At 36.8% G+C, this 20,291-nt stretch overlaps 2 protein-coding genes across 5 annotated transcripts in view; one reads left to right on the top strand and one right to left on the bottom strand.

Annotated features, from left to right (window-relative positions):
• On the top strand, positions 1 to 18,376 carry pus10 (pseudouridine synthase 10). Of its 4 annotated transcripts, none has more exons than XM_088933584.1 (18): positions 1 to 46; positions 1,008 to 1,141; positions 1,353 to 1,607; positions 2,081 to 2,167; positions 4,920 to 4,954; positions 5,587 to 5,698; positions 6,413 to 6,474; positions 6,916 to 6,961; positions 8,873 to 8,937; positions 9,603 to 9,688; positions 11,409 to 11,534; positions 12,359 to 12,415; positions 14,230 to 14,306; positions 14,386 to 14,444; positions 14,621 to 14,738; positions 15,426 to 15,568; positions 15,894 to 15,993; positions 16,915 to 18,376. In XM_088933584.1, the coding sequence occupies exons 2-18, from the start codon at positions 1,016 to 1,018 to the stop codon at positions 16,966 to 16,968; spliced, it is 1,608 nt and encodes a 535-aa protein (XP_088789710.1). In that variant the 5' UTR covers positions 1 to 46; positions 1,008 to 1,015; the 3' UTR covers positions 16,969 to 18,376. The 4 variants fall into 4 exon arrangements, with proteins under 4 accessions (XP_088789710.1, XP_088789711.1, XP_088789709.1 ...); XM_088933585.1 differs by lacking the exon at positions 1 to 46 and adding an exon at positions 359 to 414; XM_088933583.1 differs by lacking the exon at positions 1 to 46 and adding an exon at positions 444 to 497.
• rel (REL proto-oncogene, NF-kB subunit) overlaps positions 18,339 to 20,291 on the bottom strand; it is a 15,984-nt gene continuing 14,031 nt past the window's right edge. The window contains exon 11 of the mRNA XM_088933582.1: positions 18,339 to 19,957. Within this exon, the coding sequence (XP_088789708.1) occupies positions 19,170 to 19,957 (788 nt within the window). The 3' untranslated portion in view covers positions 18,339 to 19,169. The remainder of the gene's footprint in view (positions 19,958 to 20,291) is intronic.

The raw sequence follows: 20,291 nt of genomic DNA on the forward strand, positions 1-20,291 counted from the left end.
ACTGACGCAGGAGACGTGCAAGAGCTCGGGAATGTGTAGAAAGCAAGTACGTACGGAATGTGCTTTGTTTTCGTGCAACCTCAATTGAATGCATATAGGAAGTTTTAATTATTGAGGCTGTTCTGTTTTGTTGTAATATTTATGTGTGCTTTCTTTTCTCTACAGAAATTAATGTTTCTTTGAAATAGTAGGAGTGCAATAGCAGCAGCACGTTGGGTAGTCACGCTACATTAGGACATCCTGTTTGCTCTCCAACATCAACTTGGCAACCATTAACTTTATTGTACGAACAGGACCAAAAAAAAAAACTAAGCCGAGTTAAACTTACTGAGACATTGCAGTCATTGCAATGGTCAATGTACAAATCAAATTAAAAGTGATAAAAAGTGATAAGCCTTGCTATATCAGTATTTTGTAAGTCAGATTGATGTATTATTTGTATACATTAACAAAAAATAATGTTGGTAAAAGAAGATGCATGATGTGGATATGCTTAGGTGAATAATGTCCTGTTTCGGCCGCAAAGAATTCTGTTTGCTTTTGCCTACAGAGTATGTGCTGATGTACTGGCTGTCCTCTGTAAACCCAGTCATAGACAATGCCGTGGACAGGCACTGAACCGAGAATAAGCAGGACTGACAAAATATTTAATAATTTTTAAGTCAGGCAAAGTCAACTGGTAATAGGTGGAAGAACGTGTCTACATGTCAGAATGAAACGACAAAGGTGGAGAGATTTTAATCATATAAAGAGCGTCCAAATAAAACAAACTAGTCTAGATATTGTTAGCTAAGGTACCTCCAGGTATAACCCAGTTGTAATTAAGATAGCAAAGTATCCTGGGTACCATATGTGATAGGATGATGAAACCAGAACTTTTCAATTCAAGATCAGTAGATCTCCTGATATGTTTGGACTAGGTGATGCTGTGATGGTAAGAAAAGCATTACCTGGTCTATTTTACTCTGAAATCGACTGCATTTTCCATTCCTTCCTTGTGTTTCCAGTCAGAGCTATGTTGCCCCTTAAGGAGAAGGACAGGACAATTGTACAGACTCTGCTGAAAGCAGGCTGTTGCCCTCGTTGTGTGCTTCGATTCTGTTGTGTGGGTCTGCAGTCTGCATACAGACAGCCATATCAGGTATTGCTGTTGCTCTTTTTTATGGTTACACTCTTGATATTATTCAGTTCAATCTACTATATCTAAACTTTACAAGAACATTTTTTTTGCCTTTTAATTTGTCTAAAATAATCCTTGTTGTCAAAATGGAAATGCCTGATCTAAATCTATGTGATTTTTCTTCAAGGTGCAGCTGTGTCTAGTGGCATAAAGACTTATTTATTCCCTGCAGATTCTGGAGGATGAATTGCACTGTTTTGCCAAACCAGATGTAAGTAGTAACCCTACTGCTGCAGCAGAAGAAGAGGATGACCCCCCTTGTAAAAGAATTAAGCTGGAGGGAGCAGAGATCAGTATAGCGGGTGAAAAGGGAGCTGCTATTCCCCTGCCTGGGGACAGCTTTGACACCCAGAAAAATGAGCAAAACGTTTGTGTGGTGTGTTTGGGAGTGCTTCAGGACTTCTGTGACAAAGACTTTGCCCAAAAAGTAAGCTCAGACATCCTACATTCTTCTTACTGTTTCTTTGTAAAATGACAAAGAACAAAAGTGTTAGGAAAGGTTGTGACAAAGCCTGTTGTGCGAAGCTTATATTTCTTAAATAAAGAACGTCCATGATAATAAGAAACAAAACAAAAAGTTGTAATCATATTGCTTACACTGTGCTCTGCAGTTTCCTGTTATGCACTTGAGATGGATGCACTGCCTCACTTTCCCGTGATAAAAGAACTCACAAGGTTAACAGACTTTAAAGAGAAAAATGAAATGATGTAGAACAGCATTTAAAAATCACTGTTCTGTATTTGTAAGCTAAAATACATGCTGACAATTTAAAATCGTCGTGAACAGAGTGAAATGAAAAGTGAAAAAGCCGAAACTGGTAATGAAGAAAGGCGTTCAGTAGGGTCCTGTATTTTGATGCTTTTTTGTTTAACCCTCCCTCACATTATTGCTACCGATAGATGTCCCGAGCAGTGGATTCCGCTGGCTACCAGTTCAACAGTCTAGTCGTGTCAGTGTCTCTTCCACCCCAGCTGTCAGTGAGAGAGGTGAGTCCTGTCTGTCTGTGCTGCTTTGTCTAGCCATTCTCCAATCCGAGAGAGTGATTATTTTAATGCATCTCAAGGCCTGTGCAATGTCCATAACTACGTTCAAGAATCTAATGACAGATAAAAATCGTACTTGGAGCTTTTACAGTCTGTGTTATATGTGCTGTATGTAGATGGCCAGTCCTGCCATTTTGGCATAAAAGTTGCATTAGGGACTTTTGTGTTGGTGGTTTTATGGGGATACATTCCTAGGGTAGAAGTGAAGTTTGCCTGTATGTGCATGAGGTGTATGAGGTTTATATCTAGCGAATGGCCAGGCCGTGGTAGAATACCCTGATTCTTTGATCTCATGTGTGATAGGCAGATATAGTGGTTTGTAAAGGAAACGTAGCTCTTTTCTGGTATGCTGTTTTTCTGTAGGTGGGACCTCTACCAGTTGATCACAAGTGCTGTAGTCGAATATGTTCATTCAGTTCTCAAAAAGAACTGTTTGCAAACAAAAAGAGAATGGGGGCATCACAGCTCTGTTGGGATATTCCTTGATTGATTGTGGAAAAGTGTAGGGCAAAGATGGGATTTTGTGGACATTACATGAATGTATGATGTTACAGATTCAGCTTTGTTTTTATTTCCATATTAAATGTAAAATAGTACAGTATATTATCCAGATAACCTTTTCTTGTTCAGTTTCAAGGTTCTCCAGTAGAGAGCAGTCAGGTTCTTGAAGTCTTAGTGTGCTTTTTTTTCTGTTGTGTGGTGGAACTTGGAAACAGTGGAAAATGTGATAAGACTTGATTTTTTTCTATTCCATTTGAAGTGTGTGGTGAAAAGGTCTATCTTCATTCGTGTTAAAATAAACAAAATAATTTCAAAATATCTTTGTTCATAATAAAACATGAGAACTACTGTTATGTCATTTTAAGAATTTAAGTGGTTTATTATCAGAAAAGTGTCGTCTTATTTTATTAAAAACACAAGAAAGGATCTTTCTCTGAAGTGGAAAAAGGTGAGCAAATTGATGAAATAACTAAAAGATGAAAATGAACATAAGGAAATATGACAAAATAAATGGCTATGATCACAGAGGAGGTTAACATTACTTACAAATACAGAAGTACAAGAGGAACATACAAAGCTTTATATGCCAAAAAGCCATTTTAGGTTTTTCATGGGCTATGTATAGATTACTTGAAGTTACCAAGAGATGAGGCAGTGCAGAGCTGCAAGCACGCTGAAAAACTTGCCAACGTGCCTCTTGGTCTGATTGCATAAAAATCAACCACTCCTTCTCCTGAATCATGTTACAGGAAGAGATGGTTTAGTCATGGGAACATCAAGTTTCTTGGCTGCTGAGACATATATTCCAGAATGGAGGAAGCTCTGGATGCAACTGTGAAATTACAAGCTTGTTTTCGTAACGCACAGCTCTTTAAGAAGGTGTGAGGTTAGCTGTGGAATCTAATTAAAGAGAAACCATGACAGTGCTCACATTCATTTCACTTTCCAGTAAAGCGTATATTATGGATATAGCCCTTTGGATGACCATTGAAACCACATTCCTATGTGGCTGTATTGTGATCTTATGAAAAGGCAATCAGTTCTTTTAGAGAGGACTAAATGACTGCATGGGTTATCTTGGTCACTAGGATATTTTCACTCTAATGCACTAAACTCCCCTTTTTAGAATGAGTTATTGAACTAATATTTGAACATGTGTTCATGCTTCCTGTTGTTTTACAAAATGGAGAAGTGAAACGAGGATTGCAGAGCTATAGGTTTGTGTAATACAGTTTACCAACGCCTGCACATCTTTTATTTGTGTCATGATGAAGTTGAAAGCTGGTACATGATCTTGATGTGTGGGTGATCCAGATGTAGGTCCAGACTATCCCTCAGGTCTTTTCTTATATTGGTGACCTTTTCATTTTATATGGGCTGCCTACACAGGCCGTCGCCGCCCACTGATTTCATGCTGAGCATCACACATAGTTTTGCAGTTTTACTTCCTTGTGGATGTAGTGTTTATGATCTAGAACTTACGAGGACACTTTTAAGAGGCTGACACCAATGGTCCTTTCTTGCTTGTTCTGTTATCTGAAGAGTTCACTTGTGAAATTTGAAGTTACTGGAACAGTTGCTGAAAGAGGGTTTGCAAGGAAGGGGAAAGAGTGCAGTGGTCTTGAGTTTTAGGACCTAGAATCTAAGACCTAGATTTTTTGCTCACATTTTGGAACAAAGCTTGCTTGTTAGAAGTGCTGGCAGTCATCTGTTAAAAACAAATTCATTATCGCTGAAAAACCAAATCTGGGAAAGCCACCTCCCGCAACAAATATACTTATGTGCACAACTTTAAATGGGATGTCGGAATGAAATATCAGACATAGCAGAAAAATATAGTTGAGCTGCTTTATTAAATTCAGATCCAGAAATTTTATGTTGTGACAAATCTCTTAGCTCATATTAACCTTGCTAATAATTTGGCAATGATCTAGCAGAAAAATATTGGCTTACTAGCTATTAATCCTGACAGTCTTTGATTTTATGTTTTGTTTTCTAAAGTTTAGGAGCACACCTTGGACAATTTTGTTAAACTGTGCTCCTCTAATTACACGAGGTAGTGTCGTCAATGATGCACTGGCTTCTGTATTGTTGCAGACAGGGAAAAAACCACCTGGCTTACCTCACAATGTGCTTCTAAAACTGTTCTTGCGTCTTTGTTTTTCATCTCTGGGGTGTGCCTTGCTCTTACCAGCATTCTGTATGGCTGCTAGTAAAGAAGGAAGTGGGGTAGGTAATTGCGTTACTGCTTTTTCTTCTTCAGCATTTATTATTACTGCCTGTGTTTTCTATTATTTTTTTAGAACTCACTGCTTTCTATTAGGAACAGAAACCTGGCACTGTGCCACACACCACATGCTTGATCAAAGATTAACCTACTGTTACTTAAAATTTTGCTGTACTTTTTAGCTTCTAATTTTTTGGATTTTACTTTGACCCAATTGCTTAGGCTGTATTCCAATGACAAGACGTTATGGATCATCCTCATTAAAGGTTCTGATTTTTTTTAACCAGATTCACAGTTAATTGGCACTCTCCCTTTACCAACTGTACGCAATGATATCTTTGTATCTTCCTTTCTCCTTTACAAGAAAAGTCTACGTTACATGCTGATTGTGGTATTCCATTTTCAATGATTTATTTGTAAACAAAATTAATTGCGCATTATACGTCTTTTTTAATTTCTTTGTTTAAAGAAAAGCCATAAGGCAATTCTGTCTTTTGGGGGAAAAATGTATTCGTTGGGCCTGACAAAGAGAAATTTATTAATACCATTTCAGTTTCCTCTCAGTATGTAATTGCTTCTTGGTGGTTGGTTGGCGAGCACAGCCATGTGAGACTTTGATGTCTTTCGTGAACAGGATGAAGGGACTTTGTCTGGGAAAAGATGACGTAATCCAGATCAAGGAGGCCTACAAGTGGATAATCCACCCTTTAATCTCTCAGGAGCTTGGTGTACCTGTCAACGGCAAGGCATGTGCATCATTTCCCTTCATTACGGTGCTCATAGGAGGAGTGGTTTCCTTGAAACTGTAGGGCGTGTCTGCTGCAATGACACAACTGTCTTAAGTACCAGAATTCTGTGTTGCTTTGGGTGGAGCGTGAGCAGAAGTAGCAGGGAATATTCTGCTGATGTGACCTGAACGTGCAGTACACATGAGCTCCAAGATTCAGTGTTCGATGATGTACAGTAACTCCATTGAACTCTGCCATGGGAAGTGCTGTCATTCGGGTTCTACATGAAATTGAAGTCCTGACTGTTTGGTTAGATCCCAGGGCACTGCTCGTTAAGAGTCGGAGCATTCACGCTGATGTCCTGGCTAAATTACAAAGTTGGGTTTGCTTTATCTGGCTTCTCACGCATTTCCCCTTCATTTAATTGATCCTCTCTTCTATTTATTGCATATTAATAAATTGAATCTGATCTGTTATGTATTGGGACTGTTGTGTATTGGTTGATGAAGTAGGTTCACTCCTACATGTAAAGAGATCCTTTGAGATGAAAGGCACCATATAAATTCAATTTAATTTTAAAATACTATTAGTATAAAGCAGTTATGGAATATATATACAGTAATACTAATGGGCACTGTAGATATACAGTATTCCACAAATGGGAACATATGTGTACCCCTGTTGTATTGTGTCTTGTTGATCTAATTGTAGCTGTGATGTTTTCTTCCTCAGAGCTCCTTTGAAGTGAGCATAGCCTTTACACACCCTGAGACTGATGGGGACTGCCATTTCCTGTATGTATTCATGGCAAAAAACAGGGTACAAATTGTGTTGCTAAGCCTTCAAGACTTTAATTGTTTGATTTAAATCATTTCCGTACTTGTGAAATTATTCTCAACACTAGATATTTCAAATGAGAAATAAGAAATGATATTGTGCCACTTAATGACAGTGAAGACTTTTTATATCTTTCAATATAACTATTAATTGGTTTAAGAGGAGTTTGTTGGTAGGGTCACCTTTCTCCTGTCCAGACTCATTTGTGACAAAACTCAGCAGTTATTGTTATCTGATTAATGTCTTGATTGAATTATCTCTTTTTCATGTTTTAAAGATTTAAATAGTGTGAAAGATATCAGCATTGCTTTAAAATCATTTTTTAAAATTATGTAACTGTAATACTTACATATTATTCATTTTTAACCATAATTTTAATTCACCTTTTGTTTTCTTAGTGCTGCTGCGTGCTCCGACTGCTTCAAACCAGCCAAGAACAAGCAAGTAAGGGATACACTGTGCTGGACAAAAAAAAGTTTTTTGAGAGATTGATTTGTATTTTTGGAAGAGGAGTTGGGCACATAAGAGTATAAAATGCAGTGTTTTGGCAACCAAAAATACAAATGTTTCCTGTGTTTTTCTGTCATTCGAAACACTGCATTCAAAAGCCATTTTTTCTTTAGTTTGAGTTCACAGAGGGTTGCTCTTTTAGTAATAAATAAAAATGCTCCACTGGACTTTAAATATATTTTTCCATAAAAAAAACTTTGCTTCTAGTTTTAAATTTTATTTAGAATGTTAAAAGAAAAAATGCATCAAGTACAATATTCATTTCAATGTTTTGTTTTGCATGTTTTCCATACAGATATATTCATATGAAAGAAAATCATTGTAGTGATTTGTTGGACAGACCTTACCAGAAAAAAACCCCAACAAAAATTATTATTATTATATGAATGTAATAATAGTGACATGCTTGAAGACAGATTGCATATGAAGGAGTTTATTTAATGTATCGCACAATCAACTTCCAGCTATAAATTACACTCCTTTCTATGAGAGGGCTATCACTGTACCATTATTCAGAAGCAAGCTTCTCTAGTTTAGTTTTATTTATCCCTTTATTCTTCTTATGTCACAGTGTTACAGTATGTATGTGCTGCATTTTTATGTCAATGTGTAAAATTATAGATAAATGCAGGTCTGGAAAGTGTTGTAGGACAGCCACCCTCCTCTGTTGCCTTGACATGTCTCTTGTCATGATAGTTCTGTTCATTCAGCATCACACGAAATCTGAAACTCAGTAGTTGGGATGATCATCCCTGACACGGTTCTAATAAGCAGACACACTTTCACGTGATAGTCAGAAAAGGGAGTAAGAAAAAGAACAACCGAACATTAATTTAGTGTAGCAATTGTGTGGACATTTGCATTATTACAGTACTGTGTAAAAAAGCTTTTAAGACATGTCTTTTTAATACAGCAGTTGGTGCGTGCCTTCCTGTTCATTGTTGTTTTTCAGTTACCTTTTTACAAAGGAATTCTCAAAAGGTACATACCAGATAAAACCATATATGTGCCTGTTTTTTCATCACGTTAGCTGTGATGTAGCTGTTAGCTGCCGTGTGGTCTAATGGTTACAGACAGGAAGTTACATGTTTACAAGAAAATATTTCTTCTTAGGACCCGAAAAAAATATACCAGGTCTGTGGCACATACTGTATAAAGGTATCTGTCTGGAAATTCTACTTCTAAAACTAAATCCAATAATTTTAATTACACTTTGCACTTAACATTTAAAAATATTTTCGTTCATGTCAGTCAGCATTAGTACTGTATCAGATTCACTGCAGTGACATTTCATTAATAAGTAATGGTGGTGGCTTATGAGGAATAATAATAAGTACATTAATAATAATAATAATATGTTGTCACCTGTTTCTGCTTTTCTTTTGCATAGCTATCAGGAATTTTACTGATTACATAGGATCAGCGACATTTGTAATTTATATTTTTGTAAATAAACATCTGTGCATAATGCATTCTGAGAGCAATAGTTTAATATTATATTTTCACTGAGTACATACTTCTGTGCAATCCAAATAGTTTCTGGATTTAGTTCATTCTTCAGTAAGCATTGTATTATGTGGAGGCAGCTCATACTGGAGAATACTGAAACCTAGCCTGTAACCTTGAAGACAAACCCACTTAAAGTAAACAAGCTACAATTCAATTTCCTCTTAACTTTCAGTTTAAAAAAACCTGCTGCAGGTTGATGCCGGATGATTTTTTTTATCGTGAAGAGGAATGCATTTAGATAAAATGATGTAATATAATGTAGGCCACATCCTTCTTCTCATGATTTGTGTGCTTCTAAGAACATGCTTGTTTTTGCCTGTTTGTTTGTCTTTGCAGTCTGTGTTCACAAGAATGGCGGTGATAAAGGCTTTGGAGAAGATAAAAGACGCGGATTTCCGCAAGTAAATTGATTTTAAATCTTACCGTATTGTTTCTCAGTATTGCCCCCCTCTGTTCAGAAATAAGCTGCAGAGGAATAGTCTCTGGGAGTGGCCTAAAATCAAAAGCACTATATTAAAAAAAAAAGTTTGTAGATCACAAACCCTGTCGCGGAAGTGGGGGAAAATATTTCTGAAAATATTTGAACATTTAGAGAACCATATATTCCACCTGGGCTAAGAGATTCAGATTTCCCTGAATTAACTCTGTCCGAATTTGAAAGCAGCTTTATGTGAACAGGCTTTTTAAAAAATACCTTATTTTTACAATGTATCTATAATTTGTAAATTATTTACAGTTTGTATAATGCATTTTCTAACAGTCTTGCAGACCTATTTTAGCTATTTAAATCTAAGATATATACGTACATGGACAATTAGAGGAGTTATGTAGGATTAAAATAGTCATGAACATAACTGACCGTCTATATATTAAGTAAATGAAAGTATGCAATTTAGCTGGTGTATTTTCTTAAATCTGATTATTGCTGTTGTGTGAGCTTTTGTGAAATGAACAGAGATTATCTGATGGGATATCAGAAATAAGATGGATGTCTACATGTGCTCTTATTTTAACAGAACTGAAAATTTTGTTTTCAAATTGAATGTTCTGTTGTCTTTGTGTCCAGACAGTTTCCCTGTCCTCCATGCCCCCCGGTTACAAAATGTGTTGCCCAGGATATCCAGTGTCTTCATTCCCCTGTCTTTATTGCTGGTACATTGTTTTAAATTTGCTTTACATTTGCAACAGTATTTTTATGTTTCGGGGTTAAAAAAAGAATCAGTATTGATGAGTGCATTTCAAACCACAATAAAAGTCAAATGTACATGGTAACTTGTAAAACCTCCAGTTTACATCACCAAATAGATGGCCCTATTATATTGTAAACAAGCAGGCTTCTGAATACATCTCTTTTAATCTAAAAGAAATATAGCTCTCGATTTAGAGGCGGTTTTGCCAACAAATATGACTTACTTGTTAACTCTGCATGTAGATCACGTTAAAACATTTCTGGGGTGTAATGTCTGCTGCACAACCTGGACTTCTTTGCTCGTACATCACATTACGTTAGTTATTACAGTGACTAGTGAGCAGGAAGGGCTGTTTCACGTTGCAGTTTGTGGAAACACTTGCTCTTGCCCATGGCGAGACCAGGGGTTGGTGGCAACATGGGGACTTACAGTACTTTCACAAAGTTCACAATTTTGTGCTTAATTTGAAATGTGTAATTTTTTTCTATACTGCCAATGTATTTGTTTTGTTATTGACTTCTCAGACTTCTCAGTTCCCCTTTTAGGCTTTGCTGTATGTACACTTACACGCTAATAACTTCAGCTACCCTTGTATCTTCACTTAATGTCATAATTCTGTTACAAGCTCATCTCGGATTAGAAGACACCTAGTTGGCATTGAATGCAGTTCACTTACTCAACCTCATTCCACTCTTCTCCGATTACTGTCTTTAATTCTTACTCAAGATTCACAGGTGTAAAGGTTGTGGTTCCAATTTACTGTACTCTAAAACACTAATGCATTTTCTGTGCAGAGACTAGACTAAGTATTTTTTTGCCTAAATGGGATGCTGAAGAAGTCCATAAAAATAAATGACTGCCTGTTCTTCCTTGTTTAGAAGAAACTATAAACATAAAATGAATTTTATCTGTTTTTTAAGTCGCTCCTTTTAACAGAAGAACAGCAGAAGATGGTGAGCTTTATCAATCTGTGGATAGTATTTTAAGACTAGGAATAGGTATTTGTTTCCAAAACGTTACGAAAGAATTCTACAATTTCACTTTACAAAAAGGGAACAGCTTTGTCTTCCTTTTTTTTTTCTCAAAGTGAAACCCAGATTGCTTGTCTGCAGTCGACATATACAGTACCTTGTATTACAGCTCTGTTATAATTGGATGTAATGAAAATGATGTGGCTTACTCCTGTGGCATTTCTCTTTAGATGCTTTGCAATACCCTAACTTATATGCATTATAAATATACTTATATTAAGTAAAATAACGTTGTTCTTTCTGGCTTTAGCTTTAAATGTACAGAGAGGCTTTATTTAGGGAAGTAGCCAGCAGAGTCTCTGACTATAAGCTGAAATGTGCTTCACTGAATCTTCATTAAATCTTTTAATGCTTTTTACTAAAAACGTCCAGAGATGGGTGAAAGTTTCTGACCGTTTTATTTTTCCTTTGCTTTCAGGCCATATATAAGATCTCTTATTTAGGCTCGAGTTTCAGAATACAAGATCGAGCTGTGTTGCCGAACAAATCTAAGCAGGAAGGATTTATTGTAAGGCTACGTTTAAAAGTTACATTTATTTGCTTTTCGCAAGGCTAGGACAGAAGGGTTTAATGATCTTAATTCATCCTTTGTTTTAACAATCGGAATCGGTATCAGCACTTAGCCTGATGTGTTTTCATGGTGCTCAACAGGCAGATACAACAAGTATTCCCGGACACTCCCACAGACTCCCTGGGTGATTGATGGAGAAAGGAAGATGGAGTCCTCTGTGGAGGAACTCATCTCAGACCATCTCCTGGCCACCTTCAGGGCTGATGGTGAGCATGTGCCGTGAATACCGCAGCCACCAAGCGTTTTACAACCTTCCGTTTTTAGCAGTGTCTGCTTCCCGCTTCGGCTGCATTCCAGAGTCTGCCTTTTCTCGACTAAATGCATTTAGTGCAAACTTTTAAAAAAGGGTTGTTTAAAAAAATAAGAAATAATATTCTGGAGAGTCATGGATTGTGTAGTCTTCACCGCTGACCCTCAGCACTTTTTCTCTTCTGTGAATATTAGAGAATGGGGAAAAGTTAGTGGTGGGAGAATGTTTTTATTACCCAAAATACCTCTGACCCAACTTGCTCTTTAAATATAGTGATATTCCGTGCTCTGGCAGGCCCATGTAAAGATGTTAATGAGCATGCTGTGTAACATTTGTGCCAATAGCTGAAACAGTTCTGTTTTATAAATGACACAGATGCTCATTTTAATCTGCCAGAGAGCTGTGCTGTACAGGACAGTGGCTCTGTATTTGACTCGATATATGCAAATTTAAACATAAATCATTAAGAACAAACTTTAAAAATGTAACACGTGCATAACACTCAATATCTAAACTGACGTTAGGGATGATTTAATGATATTTGTTTTTTTACTTGGTCATCTGACGTTTCTAATTTGTCCTTTTTTGAATCTCGTAAAGTAATAAAAAAAAGTTTTTCCAAGTGTTAACAAATGTGAAATGGGCATGTTAGATACATATGTTTAGAATGCCATCTTAAATGGTATGAAATTTGTATTTAAATGTTGTATTTTTCCATCTTGCTGATATTTATGAAGATTATAACTGTGTTAGTTTAAAATATTCTTTTTTCTCTGCCAGGGTTTAATTTTTCATCTTCAGGAAGGGAGGATGTTGATGTTCGCACCTTGGGGAAGGGTAATTAGTTTCTCATTAGATAACCATTTAGAACTGCCTTTCGATACTTTTTGAAGAACTAGTGACACAACCACCACCCTGATGTGAAATGCAGTGCAGTTTTTTGTCAACAGTATTTGTATGCGATTCTCATTGCTAGAGTCTAATTTAATGTATAAACAGTTATAAAACAAAACTAAAAGACGGAAAAAAAGTTGAGAATCCAGGAGAAACTCTAAAATGAAGAAAGAGAAAACATAAGGGCAGGAACTATTTAATTTAAAAAGAAACGAAATCGGCCCTCTGTCCTAGCTGACAAAGGTCTTGGAGCAGATAATTTTCACTTGGCCGTACTGCTCTCCCGAAGGAAAATATCTACCAATGAATGCAATAATAAGAGATTTAAGGGGGTTCTGCGCCAATGTTGTAAAGGAGATGTTTTGGCTGCCTTATGCCAGCAAAAGATGTTATGTGAATGCTGACCGTGATGTGGGAATCTGGGAAAAATGATACCAGTGGTGTGCCACAGGGCATTCCCAAAACCTGTGTGGATGTCGGTAATGCACTGAGCGCATCTGTGACAGAGAATATCTGAAGCAGGGCCCTCATGGAACTGTCTGTGTGTGTTTTAACAGATTCCATAAGCGCGTTTAAAATGGGTCGGCTGGCATTCTAGATTCTTTAGAAGAACAGAAAAGCTTTCGTCAAACCACAAACATCTCAGGCCTACCACACAAACTGTCTAGTTCTCTGTCCCATTTTTTGTACATAAAAAAAAGTCTAGGGATGAGTTGAGATTACCCTTGAAAATGATTTGAGAGCAGTTAGCCACTAGATGAGAAGATAAAGCACACCATGGTCAGAAGAGTTTGAGATTTATAACTTAAAAATCTGGAAGGTGTATGTTGTGTAAGACACTGTTAACCCACACAGGATTTGAGAGTATAGCATTATTATGACATTTAACATGCTCACAATGCATTATTCGCTAGTAATGTGTCTCCAGTACCGACCTGTGTGGCTTGCCAAGCACATGTGAAATTTCAGTGATCTCAGTGAGAGCTGCATAACTCCTGCTAATGTATGCTAATTATGCTGTGGGCACTCACACATCACTGAAGAAAGTGCAAACTATGCTCAGCTTTCCAATGCCTCTACAAAGATCACAGTGATAAGCTGGGATCATTTACAAATGGTGCTTTCACTTCAGGAGGTGATTTAAAGAAAATAAAAGACTTTGGAAGACTATGCCCTTCGATTTCACACATTGTTTTCTCTTTGCTCTACTATAAGTTTACCCTCAAGTTCTACTGATTAAATTGCAGAACTGATATAGTTATGTTAAGTAACTTTACTGTGGTTCTACAGTTTGTCCTCTTTACTGTGCTCATCAAACCCATGAAACATCGCTAGGGAAAGCACTCAGTTACTTTACTTACACTTCAATCTTATAATATTTACCAGAGCTACTCAACCTGAAGCTCATCAAATCTGATCCATTGCAGTAATTTAATATAGACTGCTCTTTAGTTGTTATATATTATCATTTAAATAATTAAAGACATGGTTAAAGAAAACTGCAATGGTGTGAATTTATGGTGTTGCAAGTTGAGCAGCTCAACTGTAAATGGTAATAATAGTAATAATCTAGAAGTTTAGACCTTGGGTAGTTTTGTAATTGTGTTGTTCCATCATGATGAAAGAGATATTTCTCTTGCTGTCTATAGCACTATGAGGCCTTCTTCTCAGGAAACCGAGGCCTGTTATTTATATCAGAGGCAGGGGCCCGTGCATGATGCTATTTTTAAATTTGCTGTGTATTCTTTCATCTTCAGGAAGGCCCTTTGCAGTTGAATTACTTAATCCTCACAGAGCAGTGTTCACGAAAGATGAGATCAAGAAGCTTCAGGAGGTACTGTGCTATGTTCAGACATCTCTCCAAGAAAGAATTAATGTGCATCTGATTGAGTGCTGCCTTTTATTCTTCACAGACAATCAATAATTCTTCTTCTGACAAAATAAAAGTACGGGACTTACAGATTGTAACAAGGTAGGTGTTTTCCCCTTTTCCTTCAAGTGTAATATCTTTCTGCTTGATTCTTTTGATTGTTTGTGATTGAAGTACATATCTGTGAGTTCAGTCAAATGGAGGCAGTTACCAGTGAAGTTATGAAGCTATCAAAACTAGTGCTGAAGGCAAGGCTTGGATGTCTCTTTCTGTTTCAGAGATGCAGTGGGTCATATGAAAGAAGGAGAGGAGGAGAAAACTAAATCATACCGTGCTTTAATATGGACTGAGAGACCTATTCAGGAACATGATATAGAATTCATTAATGACATTAAGGTAAGGTAGCCTTTTTATATGCAACTATGCAGTGTGGATTCTACCATCACTGTTGCTAGTCCTTAAAGGAAGATCACTGTTCAATCCATGTGTATATTGTGTTTATTATCTTTTCTGTAAACATTGTTTGACAGGGTTGATAGCTTTGCAATTCAAAATAAATAATACCACTCCAAAGCACTGCAAGAACATTTAGGCATTAAATGAAAATCATTATGAAATTGGAAATGTGTAACACTTGACTACAACTATGGAAAGTTGTTAGAGTCTGCAGTAGAGTTTCTCTTTAGCTTTTGATTAGGCCCTGTCCAGAAACTCTGTTCTACTGCTCTCAGCCTTTCATGACCTTCTGTTGACGAACACTTTCCTTTGTGTAACTATAGGAATAACTCCAGGCTGCAGATTTCCTAAACTCAGCCCCAGAGTCTAAGTTCAGAGTTTATTTGACTGTCTTTTAAAGGGGGTTATTAAATCACATTACAGACAAATGTCATTGCTAAAATTACACTAACAATACAGTAATGGTAGTAGAGATATTGGACTATAACAAACAGTAAACTGGAAGAGGCTGAAGGTATTTAACAAAGAACGATAATGTTGTTGAAAGGTACTATAGCAAAAGATAAAATAACAAGAGCATGCTCCAAGAAGGTTGTTGTATTGGAACCCTTGTGGTGTTGCCTGTAGGAGTTAAGAGTAAACCAGAAGACTCCCCTCAGAGTCCTGCATCGCCGGCCCCTGGCTGTGAGACAGCGTGTCATTCACACCATGAAGGCCCAGTTTCTGGACGAGCACCACTTTCAGCTTCACCTGAGGACACAGGCAGGGACGTATCCTGCTACACACTGCTGGCAGTCTCTCATGTTTGGCCATACAGTTAACCTTCAACCTTCAATGGCTTGTGTGCAAGCAGAAATAGATAATGGAAACTGTCAAAGAACTTGGGGGGTCCACTTGGTGGAATGTAATTTTCCAGTGAATATTTTTCTATTGATTGTCCAAATGATAAAGCAGTAGTTTAACTGGGTAAGACGACTTTTTTCAATCTTATTTTAGATTTCAGAAAAGGTGAAGGACTGTTCATTTTGTACTTGTATCAAGCTTGTATTGATAATATACAGAAAAAAAGACAATTGCTCTTTAACATGCATTAAGCTACATCAAAGAGTTTGTCCATGGGGATTTTGGCCGAACAAAACCGAACCTCTGCAACCTGATGAAAACTGTGACGGATATCCTTGAGCTAGATGTTGAGGTGAGAATAGATTACCCTCCAAACAGAGTGTGTTGTTTTGTCCAAGTTCATTGTTACATATGTTCCTGTGTTACCATTTTATGTGCATACTGTTAAGGTCACAAAGATGTCTTTCTTCCACCAGTGTAGTTTTGCTTGCTTAAGACCCTTGCTCTGCCTTTCTGAATTTAAAATATCGATACTTGCTTGAAGATAGCCTGCGGTAGTAGTACAAAACCTGCAGTATTCTCAGCTTCCTGACAGTCAAATTTAGAGTGGACTTTGGTATGTTTCTCCAGCTGATCAATAAAGCAGTAAATGGTCTATCTCCAGATCATTTTAAGAAGTTATTGAGGTTATTGTTCATGTGAGATCAGATGATCAGGCCTTCTTACTTGAAGACCTACAGTGGAAAGCCATACAGTGGAGAGTTATCTCCAGCTCAGCACCATGTACATTAGAGACTCTGCCACTGTTGATATTTTAAACACTTGCTTTAAGACTTACTTTCTCTCTGAAATTGTATAATGCATAATGTGGTTTTACTATCATTTAGCTGTTTAAGTTTTGTGATTTTTTCCTATTTCTTATTTGTTGTGTACTAAGATGTGTACAATTGTATAGCACCAATTATTATGTTAGTGTATTCTGTGGGCTCATATTTCCAACCAGCAAGGAAAAAAAGGCTGCAGTCTATGAAGAAGGAAATATTCTATGAAAATGTGGTGTATATATATACATAATAAATGGTTCTTTCTTTAAAAACACTGATCTTTGTTTTGAACATAATGACATAAGGTTCATATAATACAGCAATAAAAATGTTCAGAAAAGGAATGTTTTGCCAGTGTAATTTGCTGGTAGTGTTTTTGTGGGCTTTTATTAAAAACTTAACACCATACAAATCTAGATTGACCATTAATAAGTGTTTCTTTTTTTCAGTCTGTGGATGTAGACTGGCCTCCAGCGATAGAAGATGAAGACACATATGAATAGCACTTCACACTTTGCCTCAACAAGAAGCCAGACCCGAAACCCTGTACTAGAGATGTTATATTCTACCCACTTTGAAGGGCTCTTGACTTTATGTTTTTGTTACATCTTACTCTATATGTATTTCCAGTTTCATTTAAAATACATACTAATGTCCTTTATGATTGGTTAAATAGCTGGAAGAACAAAAGTAACAAAATATTATGTTTGCTGGATTAAGTAAAGATCCCTTTGAAATCTTACTATGGGTATTTTTCAGTTTTGTTTTTTAGCAACTTTTTAAAAGGTAGGTGAGCACGTATGTAGTAATAGGCTTGAACTACACAAACATAAGTTCCATTCTGTTGCTAATTGGTGGAAAACTGTTTTAGCTTGTCCTTTCCATATCTGTGAGTATTGACAGTAAAAATGCATTTTTAACATTTTGACAGGAAGCCAAAATCTTTGAATCGCTTATACAGTAAGGTCTTAGCTCCTGTTTCTCTCTTTGTGTGCTGGACAGGAAACTCTAAATCTTTCACTAAAATGAAAAAAGGCAGACAGCGTGAGGAAAGGTGCAACTCGGGCAGAATTTTATGTGTCTATATCATGTGATTTAGTTAAAGATAAAGTAAGACATGGAAAGTCTGAAAGTGAGCTGTTCAAGGGAAAAAAGTACTGAACAGATGACAATGAATTATATTTATTCACATGATTTTTGTAGGAACAGCAACAGGGAATCTCAGTCTGGAACTGTATAATACAAATGCAGGCAAACAAATTTAAAAAGCGCATAGGAGATTGCCTCGGTTTTTAAAGCACTCATAGCCATTATGCTTCGGACAAGAGGCTTTAAATGGAGATTTTTGAATGTGGGGAAATAAAGCCTGTAGATCAAGAATATTCAAACTAATCTGCATGTACACGATTGTTGTTGTTGAACTTAATGACTATTAGTCCTTGCTTTTGAATATTAATACATGGATCTTTTATTTCATTGATACCTTTTGTAGAACTGAAAGTGCTGAATATTGTTGCATGGAAGACATGTTGAAATGATTTTTTTCTTTCATTATTATAGAGAACTTCCCTCTGTCATTTTCTGGGTGTTTTTTTATTATGTCTTCATAACTGAGGTAATAGAAAACGAGACACTAAAGTCTAGTCAGTGACTCTGAATAGCAGTAAAACTATATGGAAAAATTACAAAGTATTAATAAACCATTGTTTCATGTGTAATGATTATAAATTATTTTAATATAGATTAAAGAATGGAAGACATCAGTGACTCAGTGAAGTACAGTTCTGATGCAAAACAATGTATTGAATAAAGAGGTAACTGGATCTACAATTAATACTTAAACTTAAAAAGCAAGCACATAACACTGTATAAATAAAATGAAATAAAATTCCTTTAATAAGTACAAAAAAAGTCGCCAGCATTGAATTCTCAAATAATTACAAAAACGTTTCATACTAACTGCTTTACAGTATGAAATGATGCTTGAAGATTTTTTTTATTGCTAAGCATTAAAGAAATTGACAAGAAAATGTTAAATTGAAACATTAGTACTTTGAAGTGTACAGCACTGTATTGAATAGTACACTGAAAAACAAACTGAACAATTTGATCATTCAAGGAAAGTGTGCATATCAAGAGTGAAACTGAAGCTTTGTTCATAAATTTGTCTACAATGCTTTCAGCTTTGAGAACTTCGGATAATTTATGGTTTAAATATGACATAGCCATTACCTAAGGAATAAATCCTCTTTAACTTCCTTTTTAGGAACAGATACACATTAAAAAAATTGTCACATTGACAATAACATAAAATATTAGGTTTACAAGGTTAAAAAAGTACCCACTCTATTACTAAATTAAGAGAACTTTCTCAACTTCTCTGTACAAAGAAGCTGTTAATATGGCTTTAAAAATGTGTTCTATGAAGCATTTAATCTCTGTAACACAATTATAAAACGTTAAAATGTGTTCCAGAATGTTATGATTGAGAAAAAGTGTATGCCCTGACACGTCTCAGGTATAAAACCTTCCTCTTCTTACTGTTGCCAGTAAGAAGCCAGTCTGCCAGTCTGACGGAAAGGTTATATGATACATTCAATTCCAAGATCCATCAGTAAAAAAAATGCTAACATTTATTTTAATTTCATTTCATTTTAGACTGTTGTCAGTAGATACCAGTGAATTTACTTTATCCTGCTTTGCATCACTGTGGAAAGAAAGACCACTCTGGAAATGCATCAAAGCGCTCATCAGTGGTGGCAATGTCTGATCCGAACTGCTGGTGACTTGGTAAGCAGCTCAGATTGCTGTTGTGCATGTCACCGCCGGGCTGCCTCGAACCCTCAAAATTCCCTCCATTGTTGAGTGCCCTGGTACCTGTGTTGCTATAAGGCAAATGCGAATCGGAAGCCAGCAATCCCAGCGCAGAGGTGTTTCCTTGGCCAGCTTGTGGCTCTTGCTTCAGTGAGAACATCGATGACGAGCCGACACTGACAAGTATGTCCTCGGTCTCCATGTTATCAGCAACAGGAGCATGTGAGGTAGAGCTCCCATTTAGGATCTCTGCAGACTGCACACTGAAGCCCCAGGGGGGCTGACTAGTGGGTGGAATGGGCATGGTTGAGGAGCTGTCAGAGTTGGTGTCCTTCCTGATCATGCAGAGGTGCGCTTGGCTATTCTGTGTCTGAGGCTCCAAACACTCCAGGTCCCGGGAAGTCAGGAGGGGAAGGCTGCTGTTGTCTCCAGAGGTGGAGAACGTCGTGCTGTTTTGAACGGAAGCCAGCATGCTGCTGCTGTTGGATGGGTTGATCCTAATCGTATCCAGGGAGATGGGAGGGTTAGGCTGGGGCCAGTTGCTGCTCATGGATGTAACCGTGTGCGGTGCCATTATCGACGCAGAGACAGCAGGTTGGTATACTGTATTATGTAGCTGGTTTTGAGGCATTTGAATTAAATTGGTTGAGTTTACATTCATAAAAATATTGTTGGGTTCTAAAAAAAAAAGACAAAGCAAAAACTGTTACTTAGGCCTGCACATGTGAAGTCAATTTCAGTTGAAGGGCCATCAAGGTATTCTGATGCCTCAATGCATAACAAAAAACCTTTCCATAAATATCAAAGCTGATGCAGAGCCAATTTTTTTTCACAAAAGTTCTGCTAGTCTTTTATTATATGGCTATATGATGCTACTGTTAAAATTTCCGTTTGTCATCTACTGTATACATTTCTAATTTTCACCTGCAAATACAGAGTTTTCAACAATCAGAATAACTGAATAAACATTACTGATTGAAGGAAGGCAGAAGATTAGAATTATTTTGTGTTT

This window comes from Atractosteus spatula, chromosome 15, assembly GCF_055471065.1.
Source record: "Atractosteus spatula isolate fAtrSpa1 chromosome 15, fAtrSpa1.hap1, whole genome shotgun sequence".
Classification (NCBI taxonomy): Eukaryota; Metazoa; Chordata; class Actinopteri; order Semionotiformes; family Lepisosteidae; genus Atractosteus; species Atractosteus spatula.